Source organism: Labeo rohita, chromosome 22 (genome assembly GCF_022985175.1).
Source record: "Labeo rohita strain BAU-BD-2019 chromosome 22, IGBB_LRoh.1.0, whole genome shotgun sequence".
Taxonomy (NCBI): Eukaryota; Metazoa; Chordata; class Actinopteri; order Cypriniformes; family Cyprinidae; genus Labeo; species Labeo rohita.
In genome coordinates, this window is record NC_066890.1 from 59,719,428 (window position 1) to 59,736,317 (window position 16,890).

Sequence of the window (16,890 nt, forward strand, 5' to 3'; positions counted from 1 at the left end):
CTGTTCATTGGCTGCTCTCTGACGTCGCCCCTCCCCCGGAATTGCGTCGCAAGGTCACCAGCCAAACAGGTCACTCGCAGCGCTTCAAAGATGGCGGCCTCCTTGTGTCAGTGTTACCAGGTGAGTTTTTCATTTAAACTGTTTATAAAGCGCTCATCAACAGCGCGGTTGATATCGGTGTGATAAACACAGTGGTCGTATTTAGAGCAGCACGGGAACGCGCTTGGTTCACCAGAACTGCGCGTGTTTAATACAGAAATGTGAATAGATTGATCAGTCATGCTTGTGAATCATGATTCTGGCCTTGTAGGAGTATTATATATTGTAATAACATAACAAAATAAGCTCTTAAATTACATTACGCATGTATAAATCGCAAGGACTGCTAAACAGAAATTGATTATTGTGTTTAGACCGCTTCACCATAAAGTGCCATGTTTTTACCATGTTTTTTTGGACATGTACCATGGAAATACCATGGTATCCTTTGGAGAGGCGTGTAAGATTTCTTAAATATGAATAATGTGTGTATAATATCTTGTTTGACAGTAACATTAGTACCTGAGCATGTTTATCTGTGACCAGACTGTCAATAAATGTTACTTTTCAGTAATAATTATGGAAGTACTGTATTTTTATGCATGTTTTTCTCCTCAGCTGTGTGTCAGGAGAAGTTCTGCGCTTTTAGTTGCTCGTCAGTATGCGTCATTATACAACAGAGCTCATGTGTACAGGATATGTGGTCCGGCGGCTGCTACGGCACAGGTGAGTGTTTCGCATCATTCTTTTTTTGGAGAAATGTGTGATTTTTACACTGTTTTTCACATGCATTTGATCTGCAGACTAGGTTTATGTCCTCCGGTGGTGGTCGGAAAGGCTTCCTAGGAGAGTTTCTGGACAATCTCAAGCAGGAACTGAGCAAGAACAAGGAGATGAAGGAGAACATCAAGAAGTTTCGTGAGGAGGCCAAAAAACTAGAGGAATCGGAAGCCCTCAAGCAAGCTAGGAGGAAATATGTACGAATTTAATGCCTAATGTGATTCTAAAATAGACAAATATATGATCACTCCATTGTAAAATGTGTGTTTTTGTGGGTTTCTTTCAGAAAAACATAGAGTCCGAAACAGTTAAAACTTCTGAAGTGTTGAAGAAGACACTCGGGACGTTATCAGAGACTGTGAAGGAGGTGAGTGTAATTAATGCTGATTTTTGGGTGTTCCAGCACATCTTGACATGCAATTTTTCTCATTTCAGAGCACATTTATATTTATGTATTCATTAAACGTGCAGCGATTTGCATAAGTGCTGAACGTTATGTTTCTGCAAAGTGTTGCACTGCAGTATTTCGATGTTCTGTGAAGGATTACGCTGCAAAATAATCTGCTAGATTTTGTTCTGATTTTATGTGCAAAACATAATTATAAGCTTTTGCTTAGTACAGTACAGACTAGAACATGTTTTTTTCAGTGTTTTTTTTAGTATAATTATGTTAGTAATATAGCTTTTATTAATATTTTAAAACTGTTTATATTTTATAGTAATATTATAATAGCAATTTTGTTGTGTTTTTGTAAGTTTTTTTTTTTTTTAATATCTCTCTACAGTTTTTATTAATTTCAGTTTTAGTTATTTTAGTACATCAAGCTTAGAAGTTTTTTACCTTTATTTTTATTTAAATTATTTTTTTGATTTAAAGTAATGAAAATAGTTTTAATTTTAGTTTTAGTTAACTATAATAACCTTGGGTCAGTTTTGAGAATCAGTCTGTTTTGCTTCCATAACATGTCCATAGCATGTCCTCTTTTATAACAGGTTTTGCTTTCCATAACATGTCCTCTATAGTGAAAGAAAAAATGAAAATACACTTTTATTTTTAAATGTTTGTTTTGTTGCACTGTATCTATTTGTGTCTGTAGATTGCATTTATCTCATTAATAACTAAATAATTAGTTTTTTCCCCCTTCATTTCAGTAGCATTTACATACACCAAATTTTACAGTTTTATTCCTCTCTATATTCTGAAAGTTTTTACTGAAGGGTTTGTTCATATATCATTTGCATGGTTTTATTATTGGACTATCTATTTGCATTTGTGGATTTAATTTAAAATATGTATCCTATTGGGCGATTTCCTCAAAATGAGTTTGTTTTTTTCTTCTTTTCAGCAGCGCTTACATACACCAAATTGTACAGTTTTATTTCTGTCTAAATTCTGAAGATTTTTACTGAAGGGTTTTTTCATATATTGTTTGCATGTTTTTATTATTTCTCTTTATCTACTTTCGTCTATAGATTTCAATTACAGTATTTATCCTGAAAGGTGATTTCCCCAAAATGAGTTTGTTACTCTTCTTCAGTAGCACTTACATATACCAAATTTTACAGTTTTGTCCTCTCTATATTCTGAATGTTTTTACTAAAGGGTTTGTTCGTATATCATTTGCATGGTTTTATTATTGCATATTATTTATCTATTTGCGTCTGTAGATTTCATTTATAATATATATCTTATTAGGTGTTTACTCAATTACAGTATTTATCCTGAAGGGTGATTTCTTAAAAATGAGTTTGTTTCTCTACTACAGTAGCATTTACAATCACCGAATTTTACAGATTTATTCCTGTCTATATTCTGAAGCTTTTTACAGTGGGGTTTTTCACATATTATTTGCAAGATTTTATTATTGCACTTTATCTATTTTCGTCTGTAGATTTCAATTATAATATATATTTTGAAAGGTGATTTCCTCAAAACGAGTGTGTTTCTCCAGTTCAGTAGCACTTACATACACCAAATTTTACAGTTAGAAGGGTTTGTTTATATATCATTTGCATGGTTTTATTATTGCATTTTATCTATTTGCATGTGTAGATTTTAATTACAATATGTATCTTGAGCAATTCTCAATTTCTTCATAATGAGATTTTTCTCAACTTCTGTAGCACTGACATGCACCAAATTTTACAGTTTTATTCCTATCTATATTCTGAAGATTTTCACTGAAGGGTTTGTTCATATGTGATTCCCCTTGTTTTTTTTTTTACAATATTTATTCCTAAAAACATGGCGAAAACAGATTTTCCTGTCTGTTGACAGTATTTTCTGATTTATGATGTGATAAAAAGAGATATCCAGAATCCCTTCAGTAAAAACATTTGACTCTAATATGTAAACAAAGTCAAACAAGAATTTTACACCTGGCTTTACAGATTTCTTTTCTGGAAATGTTTGAAAATGAATGTATATTTAATAAGCTAATGTCTCGTGCATATTTAAACATAACATTGTGGAAAACTTGTATTACAAAAATGGTTTTAATTTCTTAATGTACTCAATCAACTGGGTGAGTATGGTGATGTCTATTAGTTTCATTTTTACTTCTTCTCAGGGTTTGGAAGAGGTCGGCCGTTCGGACATTGGAAAGAAAATCAAAGAAGGCATGGAGGAAGCGGCCAAAACAGCCAAACAGTCGGCGGAGACGGTGTCTAAAGGTGGAGAAAAACTTGGGAAGACCGGAGCCTTTCGGGCAATATCACAGGTCTGTATCATTATATTAAGCCTTCAAAGCAAAGAACTGATGTTTATGTTATAAGCAATTAATTATCTAACTTTTTCTTGCGTTTTTGTTGTAAAAGTGGCATGTAAAAGCACAGAATGGATCAATAGTTGCTCAATCAACTCTTGTTGTTTTCAGGGCGTCGAGAGTGTCAAGAAAGAGATTGGTGACCTAGGACAGATTGGCCCGTACCGGCCGCCCACCACATTGAGGAAGAGGAGCGATTTCTCTTCGAAGGCAGGAGGCGCTGAAGCCAAAGTCTTCGAGGCCAATGAGTATGTTACTTCAAAAGGGCTAATAAGCTGACCATATGTTTATGTTATCAAAAATGTATATTGTTGCATGATACATTGAAAAATAACTTTTAACTATTTCTTTGTATGTTGGGCTGCAAAATATTCAATATACCAGATAAAATATTATAGAAAATATTTAATGGTTGTAATTAATATTTAATAATATCATTATGAATGATATGTCACTATGTGACCAATTATTTTAACATCTAAAATATTATGGAAAATATTATATACTTGATATATTAAGATAACTACTAAAATATATACTTAGCATTTAATTTCCTTTAAATTAACAATTAATATGAAATTTAGAGCATCTAAATTACTTAGAAACATTTAATCATCAAGGTTTTAACACGGTTTTTAACGTGTTTTTTGTCTTTTAAAGGGAGGCGATGGGTGTTGTGCTGCACAAGGACTCTAAATGGTATCAGCAGTGGAAGGACTTCAAGGACAACAATGTTGTTTTTAACAGTGAGTTTGACTGAAATGCTCATGTGTGAACAATAGATGGCGCTGTGCAGCAGGGATTTGCTGTATGTTCACAGCTGCTCTGTTCAGGAGCGGCTCTGGGTGTTATTTGGTAGTTATGTGTTGTTGAAGAGTTCACAGCATCAATTAGAGGCTCGTTAAGCCCAGTGATAATGAGGCTCAGTAACGAGCAGCCACAGCCCATTGGCTCAGAGAATGTGTTCTCTTCATGAGCGAATGCTTTTCGTGTTGCCCTAAGCATTATGTGACATGGTTGTTTTTAGCGTCTCGATTGTTGTACTGAGAGAACAACTCACAATATGTGGCGTGTTTTTATCCTGAGTCATTTCATGTGCTTTTCTCCTCCCAGGGTTCTTTGAGATGAAGATGAAGTACGATGAGAGTGACAACGCCTTCATCAGAGCGTCACGCGCCGTCACTGACAAAATGACAGACATCATCGGTAAAAACACCACTGCATTTCTGCTCACACTTTCAGACAGACAGATAGATAGATAGACAGTTGAATAGATAGTGATGAATGGATAGACAAATAACAGATAGACGGATGGATGATAAACGGACCATTGGCTAGATAGATTGATAAACGGATAGCAAATAGACACACAGATAGACAGATAGAAAGATGGATGGATGAATGGATGGATGGATGGATAGTTGGATAAATATGGATGATATATATGGATGAATGGATAGACAGTTGGATAGATTGATGAATGGATAGACAAATAACAGACAGTTGGATGGACAGATGTATAAATGATAGATTGATTGATTGATAGATGGATGGATAGACAGTTGGATAGATATGGATGAATGGATAGACAGTTGGATAGATATGGATGAATGGATAGACAGTTGGATAGGTAGATTGATGAATGGATAGATAGATAGATAGATAGATATAGATGGATAGACGGTTGGATCGATATGGATGGATGATAGACAGTTGGATAGGTAGACTGATGAATGGATAGACAAATAATAGATAGACAGATAGATAGATAGATATGGATGGATAGACAGTTGGATAGATCGTTGGATTGATGAACAGTTGGACAGATATAGATAAATAGACAGACAGACAGACAGTTGGATGGACAGTTGGATAGATATGGATGGATAGACAGTTGGATAGATATAGATGAATGGATAGACAGATAGATTGATGAATGGATAGACAAATAATAGATAGATAGATAGATATGGATGGATAGACAGTTGGATAGATATGGATAAATGGATAGATATGGATGAATGGATAGACAGTTGGATAGATTGATGAATGGATAGACAAATAACAGACAGTTGGATGGATAGATGTATAAATGATAGATTGATTGATAGATGGATGGATAGACAGTTGGATAGATATGGATGAATGGATAGACAGTTGGATAGGTAGATTGAATGGATAGATAGATAGATAGATAGATAGATAGATAGATAGATAGATAGATAGATATGGATGGATAGACCGTTGGATGGATGGACGGTTGGATAGATATGGATGGATGATAGACAGTTGGATAGGTAGACTGATGAATGGATAGACAAATAATAGATAGATAGATAGATAGACAGATAGATAGATATGGATGGATAGACAGTTGGATAGATGGTTGGATTGATGAACAGTTGGACAGATATAGATAGACAGACAGACAGACAGACAGTTGGATGGACAGTTGGATAGATATGGATGGATAGACAGTTGGATAGATATAGATGAATGGATAGACAGAGATTGATGAATGGATAGACAAATAACAGATAGATAGATAGATAGTTAGATATGGATGGATAGACAGTTGGATAGATATGGATAAATGGATAGATATGGATGAATGGTTAGACAGTTGGATAGATGGATGAATGGATAGACAAATAGACAGTTGGATAGATAGATTTGTAAATGATAAATAGAAATAGTTGATGGATAAATGGATAAATAGAGTGATAGATGCACAGTAAGTAGGTAGATAAATGGATAGTTGGATAGACAGATTAATAAATAGATGGACAGACAAACGAATGAAGTTTTTTGCTCTTCTCAGGTGGCTTGTTCTCCAAAACCGAGATGTCTGAAGTTCTGACCGAGATCCTGAAGGTGGATCCCAACTTCGACAAGGACTCGTTCCTGAAGCAGTGCGAGCGGGACATCATTCCCAACATCCTCGAGGTGAGACACCAAACTCCCAGCATGCTTCGCCCTCAAGCACCAAAAAACACCAACAAGCAACTGCTGAACATTCGCTCTGTTTGCAGGCCATGATCCAGGGAGAGCTGGACGTCCTGAAGGACTGGTGCTACGAGGCAGTGAGTGTCCCACAAACCACCTCTGCCGTTTCAGATTCTGGTGTAAATGTGATGGTCTAACGCTGGTTTTTCACTGGTTTTGCTCACAGACGTACAGTCAGCTGGCTCACCCCATCCAGCAGGCCAAAGCCATGGGTCTCCAGTTCCACTCCAAGATCTTGGACATTGATAACATTGACGTAAGAACCATTGGAAAGATGCATAACATCCATCTGCTTAATGCTAATGGCCCAGTAACTCCATCAGAGCATCCTGATGGACATATAATGCAGAATAATGGGATCTCAGAGCGTCTGAATTTCATTATGACATCATTTTCTTCTCCACATGTATAAAGTAACTGGTTTCGGTTGTTTTTCGCTGTAGTTGGCGATGGGGAAGATGATGGAGCAAGGTCCCGTTCTCATCATCACCTTCCAGGCTCAGCTGGTGATGGTCATCCGTAACGTCAAGGGTGAAGTGGTGGAGGGAGACCCGGTGAGTGAGCGCTCGCATTAGCGATGACGTTAGCCATTAGCGGTTGTGAATCAGTGGCGCGATTCACCTCTGGAGCCGCCGTGACTGGGCGGTTTGCAGAAACCGCCATGTATAAATCTGAGAAAAGGCCAAATGTAATGACACACCAGGGATGTTTCTGCGTTAAGAGTTTGTAGTTAATTATTGCCACCCGCCGCCCTCGAGTCGCTGAGTTCAGACGGCTGTGGATATTAGAAACGCTGTTTTATTTCACACGGCTGACGTAGCTGTCGTGCGTTTGATTAAATCTGACCGGCTAAGAGCTCATTTTCAGTTCCTGCATAAAGTATCTTGAAAGAGTCTAATTCTCATTAGCACGTCATTTTTATCTCTAAAATAAATCTCAAAAAAATTATATATTAGATTATAAAGATTATAAGTAAAATACTATCAAATAAAACCTATTTTTAAAACTATTTTTTTTATTTTATATATATATATATATATATATATATATATATATATATGTGTGTATATTTTACATTGTAATTACACATATCAAATGTTTAATTATATATCAAATATTTATGACTTTAAATTTAAATGATAAAATACATAAAAATGACTTAAATATAAATAAATAGAAAAATATTTATTTAACAATTATTTAATATAATTATTTTATATAATAAGTTTATATCTCGCAATTTTGACCTTTTTCTTGCAATTCTGACTTTTTTCTCACAAATGCGGTTTGTATCTCTCAATTTTGATGTTTTCTTGCAAATGCAAGTTTGTATCTCGCAATTCTGACTTTTTTTTTTGCAAATGCGAGTTTGTATCTCGCAATTCTGACTTTTTCTCACGAATGAGTTTGTGTCTTGCAATTACGGCTTTTTTGCGCAAATGCAAGTTTGTATCTCGCAACTGCGACTTTTTCTCGCGAATGAGTTTGTATCTCGCAATTTCGTTTTTTTTGCACAAATGCAAGTTTGTATCTCGTAATTCTGACTTTTTCTTGCGAATGAGTTTGTATCTCGCAATTACGACTTTTTCTCGCGAATGAGTTTGTATCTCACAATTAAATTTTTTTTCACGCAAATGCAAGTTTGTATCTCATAATTCTGACTTTTTTTTTTCCTCACAAATGAGTTTGTATCTCGCATTCTGACTTTTGCTAATTTGCAAGATGCAAACTCACAATCGCAAGAAAAAAGTCAGAATTGTGAGTCACAATTACCTTTTTTATTTTTTATTCATGGGTGGAAACCTTGAATAAAATCTTGATGCAAAAAACTTTAATTTTACTAAAACAGAATACAGATTTTTCTTATTTTCTAGCAAAAAGTTTTCATGAAATTCACTCATTCGTTGCATTCGTTCGTTCCACAGGAGAAGGTTCTCAGGATGATGTACGTCTGGGCGTTGTGTCGAGACCAGGAAGAGCTGAACCCTTACGCCGCCTGGAGACTTTTGGACATCTCCGCTTCCAGCACTGAGCAGATCCTTTAAACCACAGCTTCCTCAACGGGGACATGAGGGGAGGGGTCAGGGGCGTGACTCGGCTGGGGGCGGAGCCACACACATCAGCTTGTTTTACATAACCCCGCCCCTAGAGGTTACTTCCAGAGCTCCTCCACGAACCGCAGGGTTGTTCGCGGTGAGCCAGTATGGCCGACAGTTGGACTCACGCCATTGGACCGAAACCCCATCAGTCTGAAAGACTAAGAGACTCGTTTTTGTTTGTGCGTACTGTCTGTTTAATTGTTCTGGAAGAAATATGTAAACTTGAGTGGTTATCAAGTGCCATTCTACCATGCTATCAATAACAATGTTTAATAATGATAATTATAATAAAAGTACTTAATTTCTATTGGATTGAATCTGAAGATACCTAGACCTTCCAAGGCGTCATAAACCGAGATACAGTCTGGAATTGTTGCGACAATGGTAGATGTCTCTATTTATTAAAGATTTGGTCCAGGTTATGTAGTTTACAGATTGTATCTTTAACGTCAGCCTTCACATTTTCTTCTTTAAAAGAGTTCAGTGGATTGATTAAGCCATTAGTTAGCCGTTAGTTTTTTTTTATTCATTTCCGCCTCAGTTATGTGGGGCTAAAATAACGGGGTCATCTTCAAAATGACAATAAGATAATAGAATATAATTTGATTTTCCTTCCATATGAAAAAGAGTTGCTGGTTGATGTAGAACTTGATCGTAAACATGTAATGTATATTAAACTTATTCCACGCTTCACCACGAAAGATGTTGATATGTTGATTTTTTTTTTTTTTTTTTCTTTTTCTATTTTACGGTGTTTCCAAAAGGTAAGACAATATTACACTAAAGTGCCCAATAGAAGCATTTTGTAGTGTTTGAAATGCTAATTCATACTGTTTCACATAATAAAAAAAGAAAATACAGTATGTTACAGCTACTAGCAAAAACTAGCTAACTGCAATGAGGGCACGTAGCTGCTTAAAGTTGTTTAAAGTTAAGCTACTCTTTTTAAGCGCAGTTAGCTACACATACCAGCTACTAACAAAAACCAACTACATCAAAATAGCTACAAGTCTAGCTAACCGAACTGAAGGTACGTAGCTACTCGATTTAAAGTAGTTTAAGAAGTAGCTAAGCTACCTATTTAGCTACACTACAAGCTATTCCAAAAACTAGTTAATTGCAATGAAGATATAGCTACTAAATGTAAAGTACTTTAAAATTAGCTAGCAGTTAGCTAGTGTTTTGCTAGTAGTGTAGCTAACTGCTTCTTAAAAGAGCAACTTTAACTATTTGAAAGGACGTAGCTACTAAATTTAAAGTCGTTTAAAGTTAAGCTACTAATAAAAAGCAACTAATTACGTTGCAAGCTACTACCAATAACTAGCTAACTGCGATGAAGATACATAGCTACACAAAGTAGCTATTCAATTTAAAGTAGTTTAATAAGTAGCTAAGCTACGTATTTGTAAAAATCAGTTAGCTACACTACAAGCTATTAGAAAAACTAGCTAACTGCAACAAAGATATAGCTACTAAATGTAATTCAGTTTAAAATTAGCTAGCAGCTAGTGTTTTGCTATAAGTGTATGTAACTGCTTTTTAAAAGAGCAACTTTAACTATTCGAAAGGACGTAGCTACTCAATTTAAAGTCGTTTAAAGTTAAGCTACTATTAAAAAGCAATTAACTATGTCACAACAAGCAATTAGCTACTAGTAAAAACCAGCTAACTGCGATGAAGATACATAACTAATCAATTTAGTTGTTTAACTTTAAACTTAGCCTATGCACTATAGGCTACTAGTTTACTGCAGTGAAGGTACCTACTAGCTACTAACAAAAACTAGCTAACTGCAATGAAATAGCTATGAAAACTAGCTAACTGCAGCAAAGGCATAGCTACTAAATTGAGGTTTTAAAATAGTAGCTAATTAAAAAGCAGTTAGTTAAACTACAAGCTACTAGCAAAAACTAACTTACTGCAACGAAGGTACGTAGCTACTCAAAGTAGTTTAAAGTTAAGTTACTCTTTTAAAAAGCAGATGGCTACAAACGCCGCTAGCTTACTACAATGAAGGTACATACTAGGTACTAACAAAAACTAGCTAACCGCATTGAAAGTACATAGCTACTCAGTTTAAAGTAGTTTAAAAAGTAGCTAAGCTACACTATAAACTATTTAAAAAACTAGCTAACCGCAATACTGGCTAACTGCAACAAAGGTGTAGCTACTAAATTAAAGTTTTAAATAGTAACTAATTTTTTTAACTATAATAGTGACTATAATATTTAGTTACTGTTTTAAAAAGTGGTTAGCTACACTATAGGCTACTAGTTCACCGCAATGAAGGTACATGCTAGCTACTAACAAAAACTAGCTAACTGCAATGAATAGCTAAGAAAACTAGCTAAATACATTGAGGATGCGTAGCTATTCAATTTAAAGCAGTTTAAGAAGTAGCTAAGCTACCTACTTAGCTACAGTACAAGCTATTAGAAAAACTAGCTAACTGCAATGAATATATAGCTGTTAAATTTAATTTAAAATTAGCTAGCAGTTAACTAGTGTTTTGCTATTAGTGTAGCTAAATGCGTTTTAAAAGAGCAACTTTTAAATATTTGAAAGGACGTAGCTACTCAATTTAAAGTAGTTTAAAGTTAAGTTACGCCTAAAAAGCACAAGCTACTAGCAAAAACTAGCTAACTGCAATGAAGATCCATAGCCACTCAGTTTAGTTGTTTAAAGTTAACATACTTTTAAAAAGCGGTTTGTTATTCTACAAGCTACTAGCTAACTGCAATAAAATGGCTACAAACAAAACCTAGCTAACTCCATTTAAATAGCTACAAACAACAACTAGCTAACTGCACTGAAAGTACATAGCTAGCTTAAAGTTAAGCTCATCTTTTAAAAAGCGGTTAGTTGCACTACAAGCTACTAGCAAAACAAGCTAAGAAGGTATGAAGTTTAAAGTTTAAAGTAAAGTTACTCTTTTAAAAAGCAGTTAGCTTCACTATAGGCTACTAACTTACTAGCTTATTGAAAGTATGTACTAGCTATTAACCGATAGCTAACTGTAAAGAAATAGCTAAAAAAAAAAAGTAGCTAACCACATTAAAGGTATGTAACTATTCAGTTTAAAGTAGTATAGAAGTAGCATTATTGCAGTTAGCTAGTTATTGCTGGTCATTTGTACTGTTTTTAAATGGTAGCTTGACAGTTTAAACTACTTTACATCATGTAGCTTGTAGTTTACCAAGTTATAATTTTAGTTTTTAAGACTTCAGACAGAAAACTAATGTCTCTGTCAAGGTACATTTACGTTAGCAGCTGGCTTACCTCCTATGTAGCCTAAACATTGCTAATTTTGCAGAACTGCTGGCAGTATTTGGCCGTTTACCTACACAGTGAGTGAGAAAATGCTGTTATGTAATGTGTTTCAGAGAATTGTTCTCCACAGGTTTCTGTGGGCAGATGCTCGCCAACGTGCAACGCTCGTCCGCGAATGTGGGCGCGCCGTTTTGACACGGTCAGATTTATTGCCTGAGCTCTAGAAACGTGGAGGAAGCCTGATAAACAGGCCTTCCTATTTGTTCATTCATACATCCCCATGACAAGCGCATATGTCTGGTGATGGATCTCCTCAGCTTGAGGAGACCGCTGAGGTGTGCGCTTCTGCGTCCTGAAGTTTTCCTACATCTGCAGATGGATGGTCTGGATGTGCGATTATGACCTGGCACAGTGAGGAGGCCTACAGAAAATACACAAAACCCACCTAGAAACATGAGATAATATCCTAAAATAAGGAGTTTACTTTCATTTCAAGAAGGCAACACTACTAATCATAGTTTAACCATGGTGTTTGTGAAATAATAAAATGTGATAATATGCCAAAAAAAAAAACATGGTTGTTATATTTTACTATAACAAAATGGTTAATCTTCCTAAGGGGTGACCCGCCATTTTTAAGCAAATTAATTTTAACCACACGCTGTCATAAATACACAGCTGAAAGCTGTATGTATTGATTCACAAAAGAACCGAGTCATTAGAGTCATTCGTTCGGGACTCAAACTACACAGGCTGTGCTTTATAAGAAAAACGGCTTATAAGAGTCGCCTAAGAAGAATGAATCGTTCGGCAATCGGAGAAAGACATCTGTGCGGTGCAAAATGAAACTGTTTATAAGAGTCGGCTCATAAGAATCACTCGTTCGCGACGCGGTTTAGTTGTGAATCACTAAAAAGAATCGAATCAGATGCGTCGTGCGAGAGCTGAAAATCCCTAACCCAAAACGACCATTTAATAAAGCTAATATAAAATATGTAATAAACACAGTATAATATAATAATATATAATACCTTAGGCGCGACCGTCTGACCGGATGTGATGTATTCTAATCAAAACTACGAGCGCGAAAATTTCTCCTCATGATATATCGTTACGAATATTGGTGGTTATGAATAATTAAGTCGTAAATAATCATTTATAATGATGAACTTATTTATAATTATATTTATGTAGCTCTGCAAAAATCATAATATTTCTCCTCCAGATGTATTTTTTGGTCATCTGTGTGAATAAATTGTTTAAGGTAAATTAATGCTCTCAGATAATGTTTTTTTAGCAGTTTAATGACTTTAATTAAGGTTTGGTATTGTTTTAACGTTTAAACTTTAAATATGATTAAGCAACAGCCTTCACCAAACTGTTTCCATCCCAGTAATTACCCATCATGCTCAAAACATCAAGTCCTGCCATTACTAGCATTATGCCAATGAAAATGTTTTAATTCTCTCTTCATCTTCATAGTGTTCCCGTACATGTCGATAAACACTTGCTCGTCCAGTGGCTCGATGGGCTCTGCAATGCACATCTTGATTTAATGGAACCTGGAGATTCGTCATAAAAACGTAGTCAATTATTATAAGGTGGCCTACGGCCGAGAGAGACTCTTCTGTAACTGTTTTCCCAACCTCCAGCCATCTGATTTAAACCCATAGATTAGCTGTCACTTTCACGGAGCAAACAAATGCCTGAGAGGGCGTAAGTAACTGCCCTGGGGGTAGATGGGAAGATATATATAGGGCCGAACTGGGCATGCTCAACGTCTACACCCACTTCCCACAAGGTTTGCCACACCATTAGGCTTGTTTTTCAGACACTCAAGCCTGATTTCCTGCTTCTTGTCGGTTTCTTGGATCAGGCTGTTCCTGGAGTTGTCTAATACAATCTAGGGATTCCTGAGGGATTTTTAGATGTTTCTCAGAACAAGCTAGATGCAACACAAAAGTCTATGTCACCTATAGTTGCTAAATCTCTTTAAAAGATCATAAGGTAGCCAAAGTGTTTAGTGCACAGTTCAGTTGAATGATAAAGTTTACCCTCTTTAACTTTATGTTATTGTCCTGTTTTGTGTTCATCTGCTTCTCATTTGCTCTTTTTACATTGACTATCACTGTATAACACAATCACATACAACAATAATTTCTCAAATATTTATTACATACTGATGAATTGGTTTAAACTATTTAAAGTATAGTGAGTTAAGCTTTAAACTCAACCACACAATTTTTCCATCTAACATGTATTTTGACCTGCAGCTCGATATATTTAATGGAGTGTTTTCAACTAGTTAGCAGTAAACCAGGTTCACCTCAATATGTTTGTAGATTTGTGTTGGATCTTATCTTTGGAGCGGAAATATGGAAATTTTTATTTTTACATGACAGTTTTTTTATTTATTTCAATTAATCTCATAAAACTAGTGAGTTAAACCAGTAGAAGTACTGACAGTATCGAGTAAACACGGCTGAAGACGCGAAAAGCGGAGAAACAGACCAATCGAATCAACTGAGTGAGTCATTTACGCTGGAAGCGCTCCGATTGATTCAAACTCGTGACTTCGATCATTCAGTTCAAGCAATTCACTTGCAAAAAATAAAAAATAAAAAATCAGATCCGCGAGGGCGGATCACGAATATCATTTTATTCAGATTGTGTTTCGGATCACGGATCGCAAATTATTTGATTTAAATCGGGACTTCGACACACGGATCGCGAATCATTTAATACAAATCGGGACTTCGGCGAGTGAATTGCGAATCATTTGATACAGATTAGTACTTCAGCGCGTGGATCTTCGATCTTCGGAACTTCGGTTCGTAAAACCCGAATCATTTGATTCAAATCAGGACTATGGACTGTGAATCCCGAATCATTTGATATAAATCGGGACTTCGACACGCGGATCGCGAACCATTTGATACAAATTGGGACTTCGACACGCAGTTCGCAAATCTTTTTTTTAAATCGGGACTTCGGACTGTGGATCCCGAATCATTTGATATAAATCGGGACTTCGACACGCAGATCGCGGATCATTTGATTCAGATCGGAACTTCGGCAAGCGAATCACGAATCATTTGATACAGATCGGTACTTCGGCGCGCAGATCGCGAATCATTTGATTCAAATCGGAACTTCGATTTGCAAAACTCGAATCATTTGATACAGATCAGTACTTCAGCGCGCGGATCTTTGATCTTCGGAACTTCGGTTTGTAAAACCCGAATCATTTGATTCAAATCAGGACTTTGGACTGTGAATCGCGAATCATTTGATTTCAGTTGGGACTTCGACACGCGGATCGCGAACCATTTGATACAAATTGGGACTTCGACACGCGGATCGCAAATCATTTTATTTAAATCGGGACTTTGGACTGTGGATCCCGAATCATTTGATATAAATCGGGACTTCGACACGCAGATCGCGAATCATTTGATTCAGATCGGGACTTCGGCAAGCGAATCGCGAATCATTTGATACAGATCGGTACTTCGGCGTGCAGATCGCGAATCATTTGATTCAAATCGGAACTTTGATTTGCTAAACTCGAATCATTTGATACAGATCAGTACTTCAGCGCGCAGATCTTCGATCTTCGGAACTTCGGTTCGTAAAACCCAAATCATTTGATTCAAATCAGGACTTTGGACTGTGAATCGCGAATCATCTGATTCAAATAGGGACGGTGCGTGGATTGCGAATCATTTTATTTAGACGCAGGAACGATCGAATCATTTGTCAAATCATTTGATACAGATGGGATTTTCTAACCGTGAATCGCAAATAATTTGATTAAAATCGGGACTTCGACATACAAATCGATCGCGAATCATTTGATTAAAATCGCAAATCTTTTTTTTTTTTTTTTTTAATGAAACAGTTGAAAACAAATTATTAGTTCAAAGTAAAAAAGAAAGAAAGTAAGCACAAATAAATCAATGAAGAAAATGAACCATGAAAAAAAGTAATACATTTATGTCTTAAGAGGGCACAAAGAAAAAATATAGAGATACAGTTCTGACTGCTTGAGAGATGTGTAGGCTTGTTTCCATGTACTCATCTAGATCAACTTTAATAAAGAAAAGGTTTAGAGCCAGATTTTTGTTTATGTAATTGAAATTTAGCAGCAAAAAACAAATTAATGAAGTTATATTTTCCTATATTCTCTTTTGTACACTCAAACAATCCAAAGAAAACATCTTAAAACAGAAAGAAAAGTCACTTACAGAATGAGATTAGATGAACATTTAAAAATCAGACCAAAATTACTCCGTGAGTACACTGCCACATTGTAAAAACAGCAACTCACTTCAATGACTGATTTATAGAATAATAACATCCGTAAATTTTTGCTAAATTTGGTTTAACTCATTAATCCGTTGTTTGACCTCCTCATATTTAAGCAGAAATCAATAGACATCACTTATTATGTTATTTTCAAGGGTGTAGAGTTAAGTAGAGATGCTATGACATGTCCCTACAAATATCCAGTGACTAAAATTGTCCTTAGCAATCATTTTGATCAAACAATTAAATGGCTGTTGTCTGCAGTTATGTCCCTTGTCAAGTTTACATCTCACAACTCAGACTTTGTTCCCATGATTATTGAGTTTACCCAATCCTTTTTTAGCTTGTTTCAGCCAAGGAACAAAATAAATAAATAAAAAAAGGCAGTAGCAAGTTTTTATTTATGAGAACAATCAGAATTGTGAGGAAAGAAGTCGCAAGCATCCATAAAGATTTCCTGAGATAACTGTGTAAAAGTACTAAAAGAATCTGTAATGCAATTGTTAAAGAACTTGAATCTGAACCAATCCATTAAACTCAAAGCACGCCATCTATTTGCGATCATCTGGAGAAAGCGTTCTCAGTTTCGACAGCTGTCTGCGTAGTTTTAAGGCTTCAGTTGA

The 16,890-nt window shown here is 35.7% G+C and overlaps 1 protein-coding gene across 1 annotated transcript; it reads left to right on the forward strand.

Moving 5' to 3' along the window:
* The first annotated feature begins 41 nt into the window (after positions 1–41).
* timm44 (translocase of inner mitochondrial membrane 44 homolog (yeast)) lies at positions 42–9,382 on the forward strand. Its single transcript, XM_051094921.1, has 13 exons — positions 42–120; positions 658–765; positions 843–1,016; positions 1,106–1,186; positions 3,390–3,539; positions 3,696–3,832; positions 4,245–4,330; positions 4,698–4,790; positions 6,406–6,530; positions 6,617–6,667; positions 6,757–6,846; positions 7,034–7,144; positions 8,516–9,382. Exons 1-13 carry the CDS (start codon positions 91–93, stop codon positions 8,633–8,635), a joined length of 1,356 nt encoding a protein of 451 aa, XP_050950878.1. The 5' UTR covers positions 42–90; the 3' UTR covers positions 8,636–9,382.
* The last annotated feature ends 7,508 nt before the right edge of the window (positions 9,383–16,890 follow it).